Source organism: Abrus precatorius, unplaced genomic scaffold (assembly GCF_003935025.1).
Source record: "Abrus precatorius isolate BTA unplaced genomic scaffold, Abrus_2018 Scaffold11, whole genome shotgun sequence".
In the NCBI taxonomy this organism is placed as follows: Eukaryota; Viridiplantae; Streptophyta; class Magnoliopsida; order Fabales; family Fabaceae; genus Abrus; species Abrus precatorius.
The window spans coordinates 3,381,088-3,397,580 of NW_020874303.1; the positions used below are offsets into that span (position 1 = coordinate 3,381,088).

A 16,493-nucleotide genomic window follows, 5' to 3' on the forward strand; every position below is an offset into this window, starting at 1 on the left:
AGAAATGATAAAGATACAACATCTCCAGTTATAAATTACGAATTGATAATTACAACAGAATAAAATTGAACCACAAATCTTTATTACTTCTTTTTGTTTATTTTATTGTATTACAGATAATTAATTATTCTATTAGTTAGTTATTTTATTTATCATTTAGTTAGTTTTCTGTTAGATGCTAGATGTATTGATAGTGTCATTCAATTAGATTGGTTAGATATAAATAGTTGTGTCTTGTATATTTGTAAATATTGAATTGAATTCTGATTTCAATAATCTCTCTCACAAACCACTCTCTGAGAATTATTCTTTCTTTGTTCATGTTAACCATGTTAATCAACATGGTATCAGAGCTCCTTTCCTAGGGGCTCTGTTGTGCAAATCCAACTCTGAAACATTTCTTCTTCTCATCGTTGTTAATTTCTTCTCTTCTTCTTGCTTGAATTCCAATGGTGAATCAAGCAATTGATCCTTCAAATCCACTCTACTTGCATGTTAACGAGAACCCTAGAATTTCTTTGGTGCCGGTTTTGTTAATCGGTGAGAATTACCATTCTTGGGCTTGAGCGATGACTATGGCACTCAAATCGAAAAATAAGTTGCAGCTTGTTGATGCTTCTTTACCGAAGCCCGAAGCAGGAGATCCATCATTCTTGGTATGAGATCGATGCAACACTATGGTGTTGTCATTGATCAATAATTCATTGGATGCCTCTATAGTTCAGAGTGTCATTTGGATGGAAACAGCATATGAAGTATGGAATGATTTGCGTGAAAGGTATTACTAGGGAGATATCTTTCGTATTTCTGAATTGCAAGAGAAGGTTTACTCCATAAATAGGAAAATTTGTCGATAACTACTTATTTCACTAATTTGAAGAGCTTGTGGCAAGAATTGGACAATTTTAGACCAATTCCTCATTGTTCTTGTGCAGTTAGATGTAATTGTGATTTGATACCTACAATGAAAGCTTATAGGAAAAATGACTATATCATTAGATTCTTGAAAGGGCTCAATGAGCAATATGCAGCTGTAAGATCGCAAATTATGTTAATGGATCCTCTTCCTCCAACTAATAAGGTTTTTTCCCTGTTAGTATAGCAAGAGAGACAGATAGGAGTACTGGTTGAAGATTCTCAAGTGCTAATTAATATAGTTGGTAGTTCAGGAAGAGGAAAATATAAGGGTCCTAGAGCACAAAACATGGGCTCGGGAGGAAGAGGAAATGAAGGGAGAGGACAAAGCACAAAGGTGTGCTCATATTGTGGTAAGACAGGTCATTTAGTGGATACCTATAAGAAGCATGGTTTCCCCCCTCACTTCAAAAAGTCAAATGTCATCAATCACTGTAGCACTAATGATGAAGAGGATATTGATGATACTCAAAGTGTTCTTTCCCGAAAGGAAGTGAGTGAAAGTACAAGTATGATATTTACTCTAGAGCAACATAAGGCACTACTTGCATTACTACAACAATCAGGAAATCAAACTGGGCATACAGTGAATCAAGTAACTAGTTCTTTAAATCATCAGTCACTTACAAAAACCTCAAGTATAATCCTTACCTTATCTCAAAATTGCAATTCCAGTTCTTGGATCATTGATACATGAGCTATAGATCATGTATGCAATTCCTTAAAAAAATTTCAATCTCACAAAAGAATTAAACCAATTCCTATTAAGTTGCCTGATGGGAGTCAAATTTGTACTCAAATCTCAGGAACAGTATATATGTCAAAAGACTTCAACCTAACAGACGTTTTGTATATTCCTGATATCAGTTTTAACCTAATTTCAGTTTCTAAACTAACAAAATTGTTATCTTGTAAATTCATCTTTTCTGATTCTAATTGTCAGATTCAGGAATCCCACTCTATGGAGATGATTGGTGCAGCTAAGCTGAAGTCAGGACTTTATGCAATGGTTCCCAATGATCAATCAAAATTGGTACAACACTGTATCAACAATTTTTTTTACGTATGATTCTGATCTTTGGCACATGAGGTTAGGTCACCTATCTAATGAGAAGTTGAATGTAATAAAAAACTTGTACCCTCATATTGAATGTAATAAAACAACAAATCCTTATGAGATCTACCATTTAGCTAAACAAAAAAGATTGCCTTTCAGTGACAGTGTGAATACTTCTGTGAAAGTTTTTGATCTGGTGCATGTTGATATTTGGGGACCCTTGTCCATTCCATCTATTTTTGGTCATAGGTACATTCTAACCATAGTAGAAGATAAATCTAGGTACACTTGGATTTACCTAATGAAACAAAAATATGAAACATCAAACCTGCTAAAGAATTTTGTTTCTTTAATTCATACACAACAATAAAAAGATAAAAACCATTAGATCATATAATAATATTGAGTTCCTTATGAAAGAATGGTACGCTTCAGAAGGAATTAATCATCAAACCTCTTGTGTGGAAACACCACAACAAAATGGTATTGTAGAGAGAAAACATCAACACATTCTTAGTGTGGCTAGAGCTCTCATCTTTCAATCGAATCTGCCAAAAATTTTCTGGAACTATGCTGTAAGTCATGCTGTCCACTTAATCAATAGGATGTTAACCAGGTATCTCAAAAATAAATCACCTTACCATGAACACTTTACCTGAGATATCAAACCTAAAAGTTTTTGGATGTTTGTGTTTTGCATCAAGTTTTGCAGCATCAAGAAAAAAATTAGACTCAAGGTCTAGGAAATGTATTTTTCTGGGATTCAAAATAGGAACTAAATGATATATTTTATATGATCTAAAATTGAGGGAAACCTTCATATCTAGAGATGTTATGTTTTACGAAAAATTATTTCCTTTTCATAATAATGATAACACTGCTAGTGTTGATAAACCAACTCCTATTATTGTCATGAATCAAATTCCATATCTGGATGATGACCCTTTTGAGAACAATGAGATATCATTAAATCAAGGCTCAACAAATGAACAACAAAATGAGGAATTACATATGAATTCCAATCAAAATGTAACCATTGAACAAACAAGACATTCAAAAAGAGTTATGGGACCTCCCTTATATTTACAGGATTACCATTGCACACTGATTACTTTAGGAGTCACACCAACACTCAAATCTGTCAGGTATCCTCTTTCAAATTCTCTCTCTTATGATTCACTACTTGATTCCCAAAAACACTTTTCTTTGGCTATCTCTACTATTGTTGAGCCCAGATCATATCAGGAAGCTATTATTAATGATTACTGGAAGCATGCTATTGAAAAAGAACTAACAACTCTGAGTAAGAATCATACTTGGACTCTGACTTCACTTCTTGAAGGAAAGAAGACTGTTGGGTGCAAATGGGTGTTTAAGATCAAGCATAATTTGGATGGAAGTACTGAGAGATACAAGGCGCGACTGGTTGCAAAAGGATTTACTCAAACTGTTGGGATTGACTATTTGAGAACTTTCAGTCCAGTGGTTAAAATGACCACAATAAGAATACTTTTGTATTGCTACAGCTTGCAATTGGGAGCTGGACCAATTAGATGTTAATACAACTTTTTTGCATGGAGATTTGAGAGAAGATGTTTACATGGAGCCTCCCCTAGGGCTTCAATTATCAGATTCCACATTGGTCTGCAGACTTGAAAAGTCCCTATATGGACTAAAACAAGCAAGTAAGCAGTGGAACATCAAGATGACAAACACACTTATTACCTCTGGATTCAAACAATTAAAGGCTGACTACTCTTTATTTACGAAAGAGACTCTCAAAGATTTGACTGTTATATTGATCTACGTGGATGACTTGATTATGAGAGGAACTGACAGCGAGGAGATTGCTGGAGTTAAAATTTTGCTTGACCAAAAGTTTAGCATAAAGGATCTAGGAAATTTGAGTTTTTTCCTGGGATTGGAAGTTACAAGGACTGAAAAAGACATTAATCTATGCCAAAGAAAATATGCTCTTGAGCTGTTGCAAGAAACAGAGTTGCTTGGTTCAAAATCCTGTAACACTCCTATGGATCATACTGTGAAAATTCAACAAAACTCTGAGGATGCCTTTTCTGATGTTACTGCATATAGAAGACTCCTTGGAAAACCTATATATTTGACCAATACCAGACCATATATTTCTTATACAGTGGGAAGGCTTAGTCAATACTTGAACAGTCCAACAAATGCTCATTACAAGGCTGCTCTTAGAATACTCAAATATATCAAACAAAGTCCTGGGAAGGGGGTCTTCTCTTTTCTGTTGATTCAATTTGAAATTTAAAGGATATAGTGATTCTGATTGGGGTGCTTGCCCGGACACGAGAAGATCAGTCACAAGATTCTATTTCTTTCTTGGCTCATCATTAATTTCATGGAAAAGTAAGAAACAATCCATCGTATCTCGTTCATCTTCGGAAGTTGAGTATCGAGCTTTAACTCAAACAACATGTGAAGCTTAGTGGCTTATCTATCTTTCGGCAGACTTTAACCTTAACAAACTCACACTTGTTACTTTGTTCTGTGACAATCAATTAGCCATCTATATTGGGGCTAATCTTGTCTTTCATGAAAGAACAAAACACATTGAAATTGATTGCCATACTGTGAGGGAAAAGGTTCAATCGAGTGTCATACATCTTCTACCTGTATCCACCAAAGAGCAGCTTGCGGATACTTTAACTAAACCCTTGATTCCTCATGTTTTTCATACCTTTGTATCCAAGGTAGGAATGACTGATATATACATTCCAGCTTGAGAGAGACTATTACAGATAATTAATTATTCTGTTAGTTAGTTATTTTATTTATCATTTAGTTAGTTTTCTATTAGATGACAGATGTATTGCTAGTGACATTCAGTTAGATTGGTTAGATATAAATAGTTGTGTCTTGTACATTTGTAAATATTGAATTGAATTCTGATTTCAATAATCTCTCTCACCAACAACTCTCTGAGAATTATTCTTTCTTTGTTCATGTTAACCATGTTAATCAACATATTGGAATAAAGTTGTGAATAGATAACTTGTAACATTTTGAATTATTTCTTTTTCCAATTAACGAGACCTTGATGTAATTTAAGTAGTTTTTGCTTTTTTCGTTTTGTTGTGTACAAAAATATCTTGATTTGGTTTTTCAATGAGTACTTTTTTATATAAAATGAATGGGAATGAAAACAATCTTTCTACTTGTGAATATCTAAATTTTATTTTTATTTTATTAAAATTTTGAATTTATTTTATAAAACGGGAATGAAAATAAAATATTTTATAAAAATTAGAATTTATTTTAACAAATTAGAAAATTTTCAGATTTGACTCTAAAAAAGGAATAAAAATATTATAAAAATTAAACTAAAAAATAAGCAAAGTTTTTGAGCATGAAAATAAAACTTAGATTAAAAATTTGGCTTTTTCCTAATTCTAAGAGCATAAAAAACAAAGAAGGGGCATCAAATAGGAGATTGGAAAAATTTAGAGAGGAGGAAATTTTGCTGAAAAATAGTGGAGGAGAAAGAAAGTAGAAGAAAAAAAAAAAAGAAAAGTAAGCAAATATAAGGTGCAAAATTTTTAAGTAAATTTTTATCATTGTATAAATTTATTTATTTATTTATTACATATCCTTTCTATTGAACGAGCATTACATACATCAACTCAATCCCGTAATATTTTTTTTTTTATGAACCATTGTTTGTTGCCACCCACCATGCCTTTGCCCGAGTTTGGCTACTCACCATCATGAAATATTTTTCCTTTACTATTCTTTTTCTTTTTTCTCTCTTCCAAATCATATCTCATTCAAACACTCAAAATCTAACATTCTCTTCGTTCATTCTCCTCTCTTTTAAACCATTACCTTCAAGCATTAAGATTCACCACCTCTCTGTTCACCATTTTTTTTCTCTTGCTTGATTCATCGTCATTGCCAAGTACAAGACCTATTACGGAAGTTCCTTTCTTACCTTTCCTCTTTTCTCTCTCTTCTCACTAACACTAACCTCCATCCAAAACCATGACTTTTATCAACCTCATCTACACCCACTTCATAACCCAAAAATCCTATACCCTAAACATGAAAATTTCAATTTTGAACATTTTAGTTCAACACACTTTTTATTATTTTAGTTTCTTTTTTTATTTTCATTTTATTGTTTATTTATTTATTTTATCATTTTTATTATTTCTAGTATTATTATTAGTATATATTATTTTGTCAAACGATAAAGTTCTTATTATTTTATTTATTTATTTTTCTTATTTTTTTTGTTATTATTTTTTAATGTTAGTTTAAGTTAAATAAAAATATTTGACTTTCTTATTTTATTTATTTGTTTATTTATCTTAATTTAACTCTTTTGATTCTATTTAATTTAGAATAATTATAATAAAAAATTATTAAAATTAATTAAACATAATTCTTTATTTTATTTTATCATATTATATTTAAGTTGTGTTTTTATTTGTAAAATTTATCTCATTTTAACATTAAAATTTTTTTCTATTTTTTTATGTTTTATTTTTTATGCCTTAATTATTATGTTGGTTATTTATTCTTTAGGATTTTTATATTTTATTTTATTTATTATATATTTATAGAATATTAATGTGATTTAACTTTACATTTCAGATTTAGCTCCTCTTATATTATGAATAATAAATCACTTCTTTTTTATATAATCAATGAATAAATAATAATATAATTGTATCAATTTATAATATTAACATATAGTTTTTATATCGTCATGTATTATAAATTGATAAAGCTAACATTATCGAAACTTTATACAATATTAATTTATTATATGTTATCTTTAATTAATTAAAAAATTATCTTAATAATTAATCAAAATATATTTCACGCTAATTACTATGTTACTAATCAATCAATTTATATCAAAATTATTTTATTAATGCAATAATTTATAATGCTAATGTGTTATAAATTGTCAAAACCTATGGGTACTAATGTTACTTTAGATTTTATACACTATTAATATATTAAAATAATTTTATCTTATTTCTAAAATTAATCAATTATATTTTTTTATTTAATTAAAATTTATCATCTATAATATTTTCATCATATTAATATAACGGTTTATAGTGTTGTTGTATAACATATCTATTTTTATACACTTTAAATCATTAAAACTTTGTATACCAACGTTACTTTAAGTCTTGTGCAATATAAATTTATCAAATAAATTTTTAATTTTTTATTAAATAATTATCTTCTTTAATCAATTTAAATACATTTGTTCCTTTCATTAAATAGAATTAATTTTATATTTTAATTTTTCTTAAGTCATATTTCTAATTTTGATAAATTAAATAACCAAATATGTCTTCAATTTATTATAAAATTTTTTGCAATATCTTTATATAATTTACATTGTTTTCGATTGTCCAATAAATCATAAAAGATTTATCTATAACTTACATTATTTAAATTCTCTTTCAACACAAATCTTTAAATATAAATTCAAGTAAGAGGTACAAAAAACATAAAGTTTGAAGAACAGAAAGCTTCTGGAGGTCTCTCGCTAAAGCGAGACATTTTTCGTTGCAGTGAGAAACAAACATAATGACCTAATTTTGCTTCCATGTCTCACTGTAGGTGTCACTGTAGCGAGAGCGAGAGAAGCTTCGTTCAGAATGGTATAAAAGCCAATTTTGTTTTTCTAAAAAGGCTACTGTTTCATAAGAAGAAAAACAAAGAAAGAGCGGTGAAGAGCTTAGAGAAAGAGTGGGAATACTTAATTTCTCATGTTTTATACCATTTGCATCTCTTTTCTTATTATTATAGTTGTAATAAGTAGCTAAAACTCTTGTGGAATTAAATATAAATATTTAAACTTGATGTATTCTAAGTAATTTATATAAATATAGTTGTTTCTTCTTTCTTTCTATTGATTTAGTAATTTCAATCTGTGTTAATGCTTGAATTTGTCTAACTGATAGCTTCTTAAGCCAAGATCTGAGTTATATCTGGAAAGGTATTACTTAGATCTAGATTTGCTTAAAATTACTCGATAACTAGTTATTCTAGGAATAGATTTGAAGTTATTGATTATTTTTAAATTTTGATTATAATGTCGGATAATTTGTTAATTGAATGAGGGTTAACATTTTAAGAAATTATCTTTAAAATATATTAATTTCAAGGAATTGAGATATATGATTTTTGTATTTTGCATCAACATCATTGGAAATAATTGTTATGTTTATCACTGAATTATTGAAATACAAAGAAGGAGATAGATGAAATCTAATCCCAATTTTTCTAATTTAATTTTTACTATATTTTACATCATTGTTTTACATTATAATTGTCACTCAAATTTTATAAAAACCATCAATCAATTTTATTGTATATAAGCTCAATCAAATTATATCTTAATAATTTATATTTTGAATTTATTTTTAAAGACAATATTTTGGTATTTCACTAGTTATTACTTACAGTAATCTGGTATACTTGTTGTGTTTTAAGAAAAAAAATCTCAACAATTAATCATATTGGTTTATTTCAGGATATAATACTCTCAGTATAGGGAAAAAAAAGAAGGTAAAATGATAGTTGTTAATATGCTTATGGTGTTAATTCAATTGTAAAAACATGATGCCTCTATTTAGATAGTAGATTTCTTATGATTTATTTGTAAGTCTAATTTAGGAGGGAATGAGAAAAAAAAAAGGGGGAAGATTTTTAAAAGATAATTTTTATTAATAATTACTAAAGAGAATTGAAAATTTTTAGATATTTTCTGAACTCTCATATTTTATATATTTTTTAGTTTTCTTGTTTTAAAATATTTTTTATATTTAAATAAAGAAGTTTAACTTCCATTTCTCGTTCTTTTTCTTTTCTTCCTCTTTCTCAATTTTATTCTAGAGAGTTTTGTTTCTTCTTTTAAACAAATTCTTAAACAAAGTTTTAAAATATTTTCATATTTAAAAAGTAAATAAATTATTGTAAGAAATTATGCTTGTCTTATATTTTTCATTGCTATTTTTTTTTAGTATTGTTGAATTAGCACTATTCCTGCTATTGAATTAACAGTAAGCTCGTTCCTATAGGGACACTGTGGCATTGCAATGTAAAATCATGTGTTGTTGCTTAAATTCTAAATTGTATTAATTCGATTCATGAAACCTATTCAGTTCCTTTCTTCATACTTTATTTTTTGTTTATTTTTATAAAGCATATTTAATGTGTTGATATTTGTAAATAGTAATTACTATTATTAAAAAAATCGTTACCCCTAATTAAGAAATTTGATTGCATATGATTTAATTTATAATTGATTTTGATACCTTATAAATAACTCACACACCCTCTAATACACAAGATTCAGCTTATTTACCTTTTCTCTTCTCTGTAAAGGAAATGTTGAAAACACCAATAATTCTTGTACCAAAGAAGAATAAGAAGATGATGAAAGCTTAAATGAAGATAGTTTATTATTAGAAGTGAATTTGGACATAATATATATGTCTTATTGGTACATCAAGTCTAGTTCCTAAAATTGTTCATTAGTTGGTACAATGGAAAAATGTTGATGAAAAGTTGAGAGATTTAATTGTAAAATCTGCTCCCAAAAGATTAAAACAATAGCCTTTTTCTTCATTTTCTTGCCAAATGGAGAACAGGTCCAGGACTTGAATTTTCCCTGAGGCACTAGATCGAATTTCTAGTGTTGGGAATGACGCATATATCATCTTTTGGACTAACTGTTATTCCAAACTTCTCAGTCATGTCCAAATCTTCATTTTTCATTCCATTGGGAAGTTTCCAATCAAAGTGATACATCAACAATGCTAGTGCAAACTCAACATTGATCAAGCCAAATGTGAGGCCAGGGCATATTCTCCTTCCACCACCAAATGGAATGTACTCAAAGCTATTGCTTTTGTAGTCAATTGAACTTTCAATGAACCTCTCAGGGTAAAACCTCTCTGGCTCAGTCCAATGATTTGGATCTCTTCCAATTGCCCAAGCATTGATAATGACCTTGCTTTTCATAGGTATGTCATAGCCATTGATTGCACAATCTTGTGCACTCTCTCTTGGAAGCAAAAGAGGACTTGGAGGGTGTAATCTTAATGTCTCTTTCACAACACATTTCAAATATTTAAGTTTCTCAATGCCACTTTCATTGGGCTTTCCTTCTTTATGAAATACCTCTCTTACCTCAGCTTGAACCTTTTCCATTGTTCTTGGATTTTTAATCATCTCTGCCATTGCCCATATTATGGTAGCAGATGATGTGTCACTTCCACCTCCAAATATATCCTTCAAAATCATGATATCAAGTTAAAATTGATTTAAAAGTATTCAAATGGTAAGAGGACTTTGTAGATGACACCCAAAATAACAAAGACTAGATTGTTAAAAACAAGAAAAGCAAACCCAAATAATTGCAAAATGCATTAGGAAGTATAAGGAATTAGTTCAATACAAAGAGAAACAGAGAAGAGCATAGTAAGTTAGAGTTTAAAAACCAGTATACCTTATGCTTTGAAAATTAAAAAATATATGTTTGATTTAATTGTTTCGTGCTATGTTTTATTTAACATCTTTTTCTTGCTTCTGAATTTCTTTTGGAACTTCCAAGTACAACATTAAGTAGAGAGACAGAAAGTTCTAAGGAAGCACCACGAGAAAGAAGAAACTGACTCCATAGATTTATAGATATTATTTGTTTATCATACAAGTGGTGTAAATTACACTTTTTCTATATGAAATAGCAACTTATCTTTGCTTCTTAATAATGTACTTTTTTTATCATAAGGTTTTTTTAAGTGAATTCCCTAGCCGACAGTTAGAGATTATTCCCTCGAGAAGCAGAGATAACAAAAGTTTGTCTTTCCTATGCCAACAACAGGGACAGATGCAGAACTTGTTAGAGCCTCATTTCTTTTTAAGAGAAATAATAATATAATATTCATCATAGTTACTATACTTTGAAGAATTAATTTTGTATTAACTGTTTTTATCTTATAAATATACATAATTATATTATTCAATTATATATTTTTTATATTTAAAAAATGTATATATAATCTACTTGTAAAAGTTAACTTCCACACTTCACAAATTATCAAAACACAATAGTAAGTTAACAAAATGCAAGGAATAATTTAGGTACTTGTATAGTTACCAAACGAAACATATAAGTAATTCAGTATATTTCTACTGTGCAAAATAACAATGGTAGAATAAGAATATGTCAATATACTTACCCACATCACAGCCTTGATACTATCATCACTTAAGCAAAACTCCTCCTTCAAGAGCACATCTAAAAGGACTTCCCCCACTTCTTTGCCACTTGACTTAGACTCTTTATGCTCGTTGATGATTGTTTGCATTATCTGATCAGCTTGTTGATGCAACTTCTCAAGCTTAAGCTTCAACCCAGAGAAGTGGTGAAGCCATTTGGCAGAAGGGTACAAATCTCCCAACTCAAAACCACCAGCAACCTCAACAGCTTCCTTTACCAATGATATTAACTTCTGTTCGTGCCTCTTCTGGTTGCCAAGTGCTGTCCTTGAAGTGATTGTAAACATAGTTGAAATCACTTCTTTGGAAAGATTAACGGGTGATCCTTCTTTTGATGCAATTCGTTTGATGAAATCACTTAGCACCTCCCCTCTAATTGGTTGAAAAGATTGCACACGTTTCGAGCTTAATAACTCCAATGCACAAATCTTCCTTAGTTGTCTCCAATAGTTACCATAAGGTGCAAAAGCTATATCTAAAGAATCATACCCCATTATTTTTGAAGCTAGGACATGAGGTCTTGATGCAAAGATAATATCATGGGTTTTCAACACCTCCCTAGCATAATTTGGAGATGAAACCACAATGGTAGAAACCTCTCCAAGCTTTAGATGCATCAAGGGTCCATATTTTGTTGATAAATCTCTTAGTCGATGATGGGGAAGTGACCCAACACAGTTGTGCATGTTCCCTATCACAGGTAACTTCCGTGGCCCTGGTGGTAAATTTGGAGTTGAGTTAGATTTCTTGGTCACTATTTTATGTACTACATAAATGAAAATGGAGAAAATGGATGTAATGTAGAGGATTTGCTTTTGAAGATCCATTAGGAAAACAGAACTTAGATTCAGGCTTTCTAGTTCGGTAATGCTATTCAGTTCGCCATGCATGATCTTATTTATATACAGTTTATAACTCATTTCACTTTACTTGAGTTTAAAGATGGGTAAGGTTAATTTTAAATTATTGAATGTGATCAAGATGCTTATATAAACTAAAGATAAAATTTAAGTATAATTTGTTAATATTTGTATATTATTTTTAATGAAATTAAAAAAAAAATCATACATGCCATCCTCAAATGTCAACATTTATTTTGCAAGTTATTAAAATAAAATTCTAATTATATTAAAATTCAATAAAATATCTAAAAGAATTTATTGACATTTTATGATGATAACACTTTATTCAATAAATTCAACAGAAACTTATGAAATAAATACTGATGTATTTTGGATATGGTCAAACCCATAGTTTAACCGAAAAACAAGAAAATATTCAATCATCTATTTTTGGATACCGCCATTCTCATGGTTTAACAAATAAGTCATCACTCATCCATTTTTGGGATATTGTCGAACTCCTCATTTCAAAATACTATACATTCAATTCAAACGTCAACATAGAAAGAAGTCAAAAGACGCGAAAATTCAAATAAGGCAGTGTGGTTACGTGATTGTGCGAAACATTAACTAAACGACGTCATTTAGTTTGAAAAATTCCCAATCCATTTCGATGGCTAGCAAAATAGTTGTTTATTACTGTAGTTATAAATTTGTGAAGCGCTTTGTACTTTATTATTATAATTTTTTAATATTTTAAAGATTAAAATATATTTTTATTTCTTAAAATGAATCATTAATCTTAACATTAATTAATATTAAGATAATAATTATCACACGTGTATAAAAAAAACCAGTAAAAGTTACCAATAAAATAACATAAGCTTTAGAGAAAAATTCAATTTTCGTGCTTCTGAGGGAGGAAATTAAAACGGGTCTTAATTTTACTACGAACTTTGATCTTAAGAATGTCGTTTATTCACTTTACACCGTTCAACTCGTGACATTAGCGCCGTTCCATTATTTCGGTGCATTGGTAAGTGTTACGTTGAATATTAAGCCCATAAAGAAAGATAGGCACCTGAATTTTGTGCGGTAATATGTTTTTTATGGATTAGAATTGACTATAAAACATAAATAAATATTAAATTAAAAGTGAGATTTGTACTTTTTAATAAAGTTTAATTAACAATAAGAATACATTTGAAAACGTGTTAAAAGAAATTAAAGAATGTGATCTAATAAGATTCTTTGCGCAGTGAATTGAGGCAGTCAAATAAGGAATGTGCGGCTTTAATAGTAAAATCTTAATTGACAATCTGACTGATGTTAATGGACTTACGTCATGGCTGACAAGAGCCTGTTGAATATATACAATGCCAAAGCAAAATAGACAACCAAATACGATTTTGGATTAATTAAAGATATATTTTCAAATACAAGTTCGCGTTAAAAATTCGTAAACTGCATCATTAGTTTAGGTTTCAACTTAACCCACAAAGTAGTTTTTGAAAAGGAAGAACAAAATCACGTTTGTGCGGTAACAAACGCTGAACCGAGCATGCGTGATTCGATTTGCATTTTTAAGATCTTTCTTGTTCTCCTGTAACGCCAACTTTCACATATTTTAATATCTTGACTTTCTATTTTTTTTTTTACAGACAAATAAATATTATTTAAATGAGTATAAGGAATACTCAAAATCCTTCCGCAAACAAAAAAATTAAACTGATATTTTTTAAAAAGTCAAAAAAATACAAAGAAATATAAGTATAGTTATTTTATACTTTTCAATAAGCAGAGATGTATGTTCAAGTGTCAATTAGTAAAAGTAATAAGATCTCTGTCTTATTATACAGTAATGACCATTTTAAAGATTTCAAAATAATAGAATCTAACAATTTATTTTTATTCAATACATCAGAAAAAAAATACGATATTAGGTCCTATGTGGTTATAAGAACTATGTAATATAATCAGACCATGACTTTAAATTGCTTTGCATGTATACTGTATACGTGAAAAATTAATTTTAATATGGAATTTAAGTGAATGAATTACTGAAATATGATTTTTTTTTTGGTCAAAATTATGCGCATATAATAAAAAAAATTATATGGCCTAAAAATGCTAAGAGCCGCAGCAAAAGGTGGCAGAGGATAGTCTCGTCGTTCTCAGCTCTCCAAAATTCAGCAATTGCGAGATTGTATGGCAAGAAATCTTGCAACTAAGTCCCATCATGAAAAGTTTCATCGCAACGCCTCCAAAACTCGCCAATGAGAAGATTTCAGGCCATGAAAAGGGCAGCTCAAAGAATAAAAAGTAAAAGTTGCGAGACTGAAAAATCTCAGGGGTGCAAGATTGAAAAACAAAGGGTAGAGTGAAAAAAGGGTTAGTGTTTTGAGTCACATTTTAATTTTTAAAAAAATTAAAAAAGAGAAATAAAATAATTAAAATATGGATTTTGAAAGACATGTTTTTAAAAAGATTTAACCGTCGATTTCGAGTCACACGAATCAATATAGATGCTAAAGTTTTTCTTCTAAATATTTAATATAATGTATTTTTAGTAAAAAAAATTATTTATTTTAATTAATTAAGTTGTATGTTTTTTTTAATAAATATTTGCGTTGTAAGATTAATGCGTTACAATATTTTTTATTAGGTATAATTTATATTATTATGTATAAATTTTTTACAATGAATATATGAATTAATGCTTTAATATACTGATTAAATATAATATTTTGTTATAGTTATGTGAATATAAATGTTAATATATTATAATATTCACTAGACAAATATTATTAAAATTTATAGTATATTAAATTTTATAATATACTAGATATACTTTTAATATAACTTTTGATCTTACCTCCTCCTATTCTTCTCTTTTCAAGACTTGCAAGCAGGAGATTCTTGTTAGCTGGTTTTCTCTTCCTTTTTGTAAATTTAAGCTTAATGTGGATTGCTCTCTCCATGGTAGTTAAGGGTATGTTGTGGAGGTCTTGTTAAGGGATAATCAAGGAAAGTTTTGTGCAGACTTTGCCAAGAAGGTAGGCTCTTGTTTGGTCATTGAATTAGAGTTATTTGTTCTTCTTTGTTTGGTCATTGAATTAGAGTTATGGATTCTTCTTTTATGTCTTAGGTTGATTAGATATCTCAACTTAAAAGAAGTTTTGGTTGAAATGTATTCTAAACAATCCATTCAATTAGTTCAATCTGGTGTTTCCATAAATAACATATTGCATTATATTATTAGGGAAATTTCTTTATATATAAGTTTAACTAGAATTGTTAGTCTTTATCATATTTTTAGGAAAGCTAATAGTTGTGTGATTGGCTCTAACTGAACTTTTGATAGGTCAAAAAGTGATATTATTTTGGAATATCCTCCCTTCTAGCTTGTTCACATCCTAAGAGAGGATGATAGGTGAATTTGTTTTCCTAGTTTGTTTAGGTAATCTTTATTTTGTTTGGGCATTTTGTCCCATTGATAATTATATATATATATATATAATTGTGATTTAGCTAACAATATAATAAAGTATGCATGAACAATGACTCTCAAACGAATGTTGATTATATACCATATTTAATAAATGTAAATTTTTTTTATTTATATCATAATTTGCATCATCACTATTATTTTTATGTTTTTTTTCAAAGTTATTATCATCATTAATTTTATTAATATTTTGTTTTCATTCTTTCTTTCTCTAAAATTGTGATATAGTCAAGTTCTTCCTTCTTATAAACATATTTGTAAATGTCAATATTATTTAAAAAAAATAACAAAAGATAATATATAACTCAATGGTAAGAGTTATGAATATAATTTTGTTGATATATTTTAAATATTTGTTAAACATCATTATTGTTGATTATTAGAATTACTTGGTATTATATGAAATTGTAAAAAATTAAGATAAAACATCTATATATTAGATTTTTTACTGTTTTTAGAGTCTTGACCTCAATAAATTGATAAGAATAATGCTAGCAACACACTATTTGTAATACATTTTTTATTATTAGTTAAAATTTATTAAAAACTATAAAATCACATAGTTCTCGCTTCATAGTACTCCTGAATTAATGTTTGTTTCTTAAATATTTTTTAATAAATTTTAATTAATAATAAATATGTATTACGTTACTGCATTGAAAAAGTTAATATTTTAGTTTTCTAAATAATATATTATATAAAAGATATAAATATATTAACTTCTCGCATATAAATATTAAACTTTAAACTCTAATAATATCATCATTAAAATATACTATTATATTTGTATTTACTTTTTTTTTTTTGTCAATTTTAAAACAATTTTTAGAATAAGGAGATACTAAATTTATATAGCTAAATATTTTTAAAAAATACCAAT

At 28.5% G+C, this 16,493-nt stretch overlaps 2 protein-coding genes across 3 annotated transcripts; one reads left to right on the plus strand and one right to left on the minus strand.

The window, feature by feature from the left end:
- The first annotated feature begins 250 nt into the window (after positions 1-250).
- Positions 251-4,919, plus strand: LOC113856524. 2 transcript variants are annotated; one of them, XM_027488368.1, is made up of 3 exons: positions 251-1,510; positions 1,859-1,948; positions 3,062-4,903. In XM_027488368.1, exons 1-3 carry the CDS (start codon positions 1,205-1,207, stop codon positions 3,530-3,532), a joined length of 867 nt encoding a protein of 288 aa, XP_027344169.1. In that variant the 5' UTR covers positions 251-1,204; the 3' UTR covers positions 3,533-4,903. The 2 variants fall into 2 exon arrangements, with proteins under 2 accessions (XP_027344169.1, XP_027344170.1); XM_027488369.1 differs by having other exon boundaries at positions 302-1,408; positions 1,859-1,978; positions 3,062-4,919.
- A 4,739-nt stretch (positions 4,920-9,658) lies between these two features.
- Positions 9,659-12,090, minus strand: LOC113854387 (cytochrome P450 71D9-like). The gene is made up of 2 exons (XM_027485344.1): positions 11,224-12,090; positions 9,659-10,273 (listed from the first exon to the last, which is right to left on the minus strand). The coding sequence occupies exons 1-2, from the start codon at positions 12,088-12,090 to the stop codon at positions 9,659-9,661; spliced, it is 1,482 nt and encodes a 493-aa protein (XP_027341145.1).
- Positions 12,091-16,493: the final 4,403 nt, after the last annotated feature.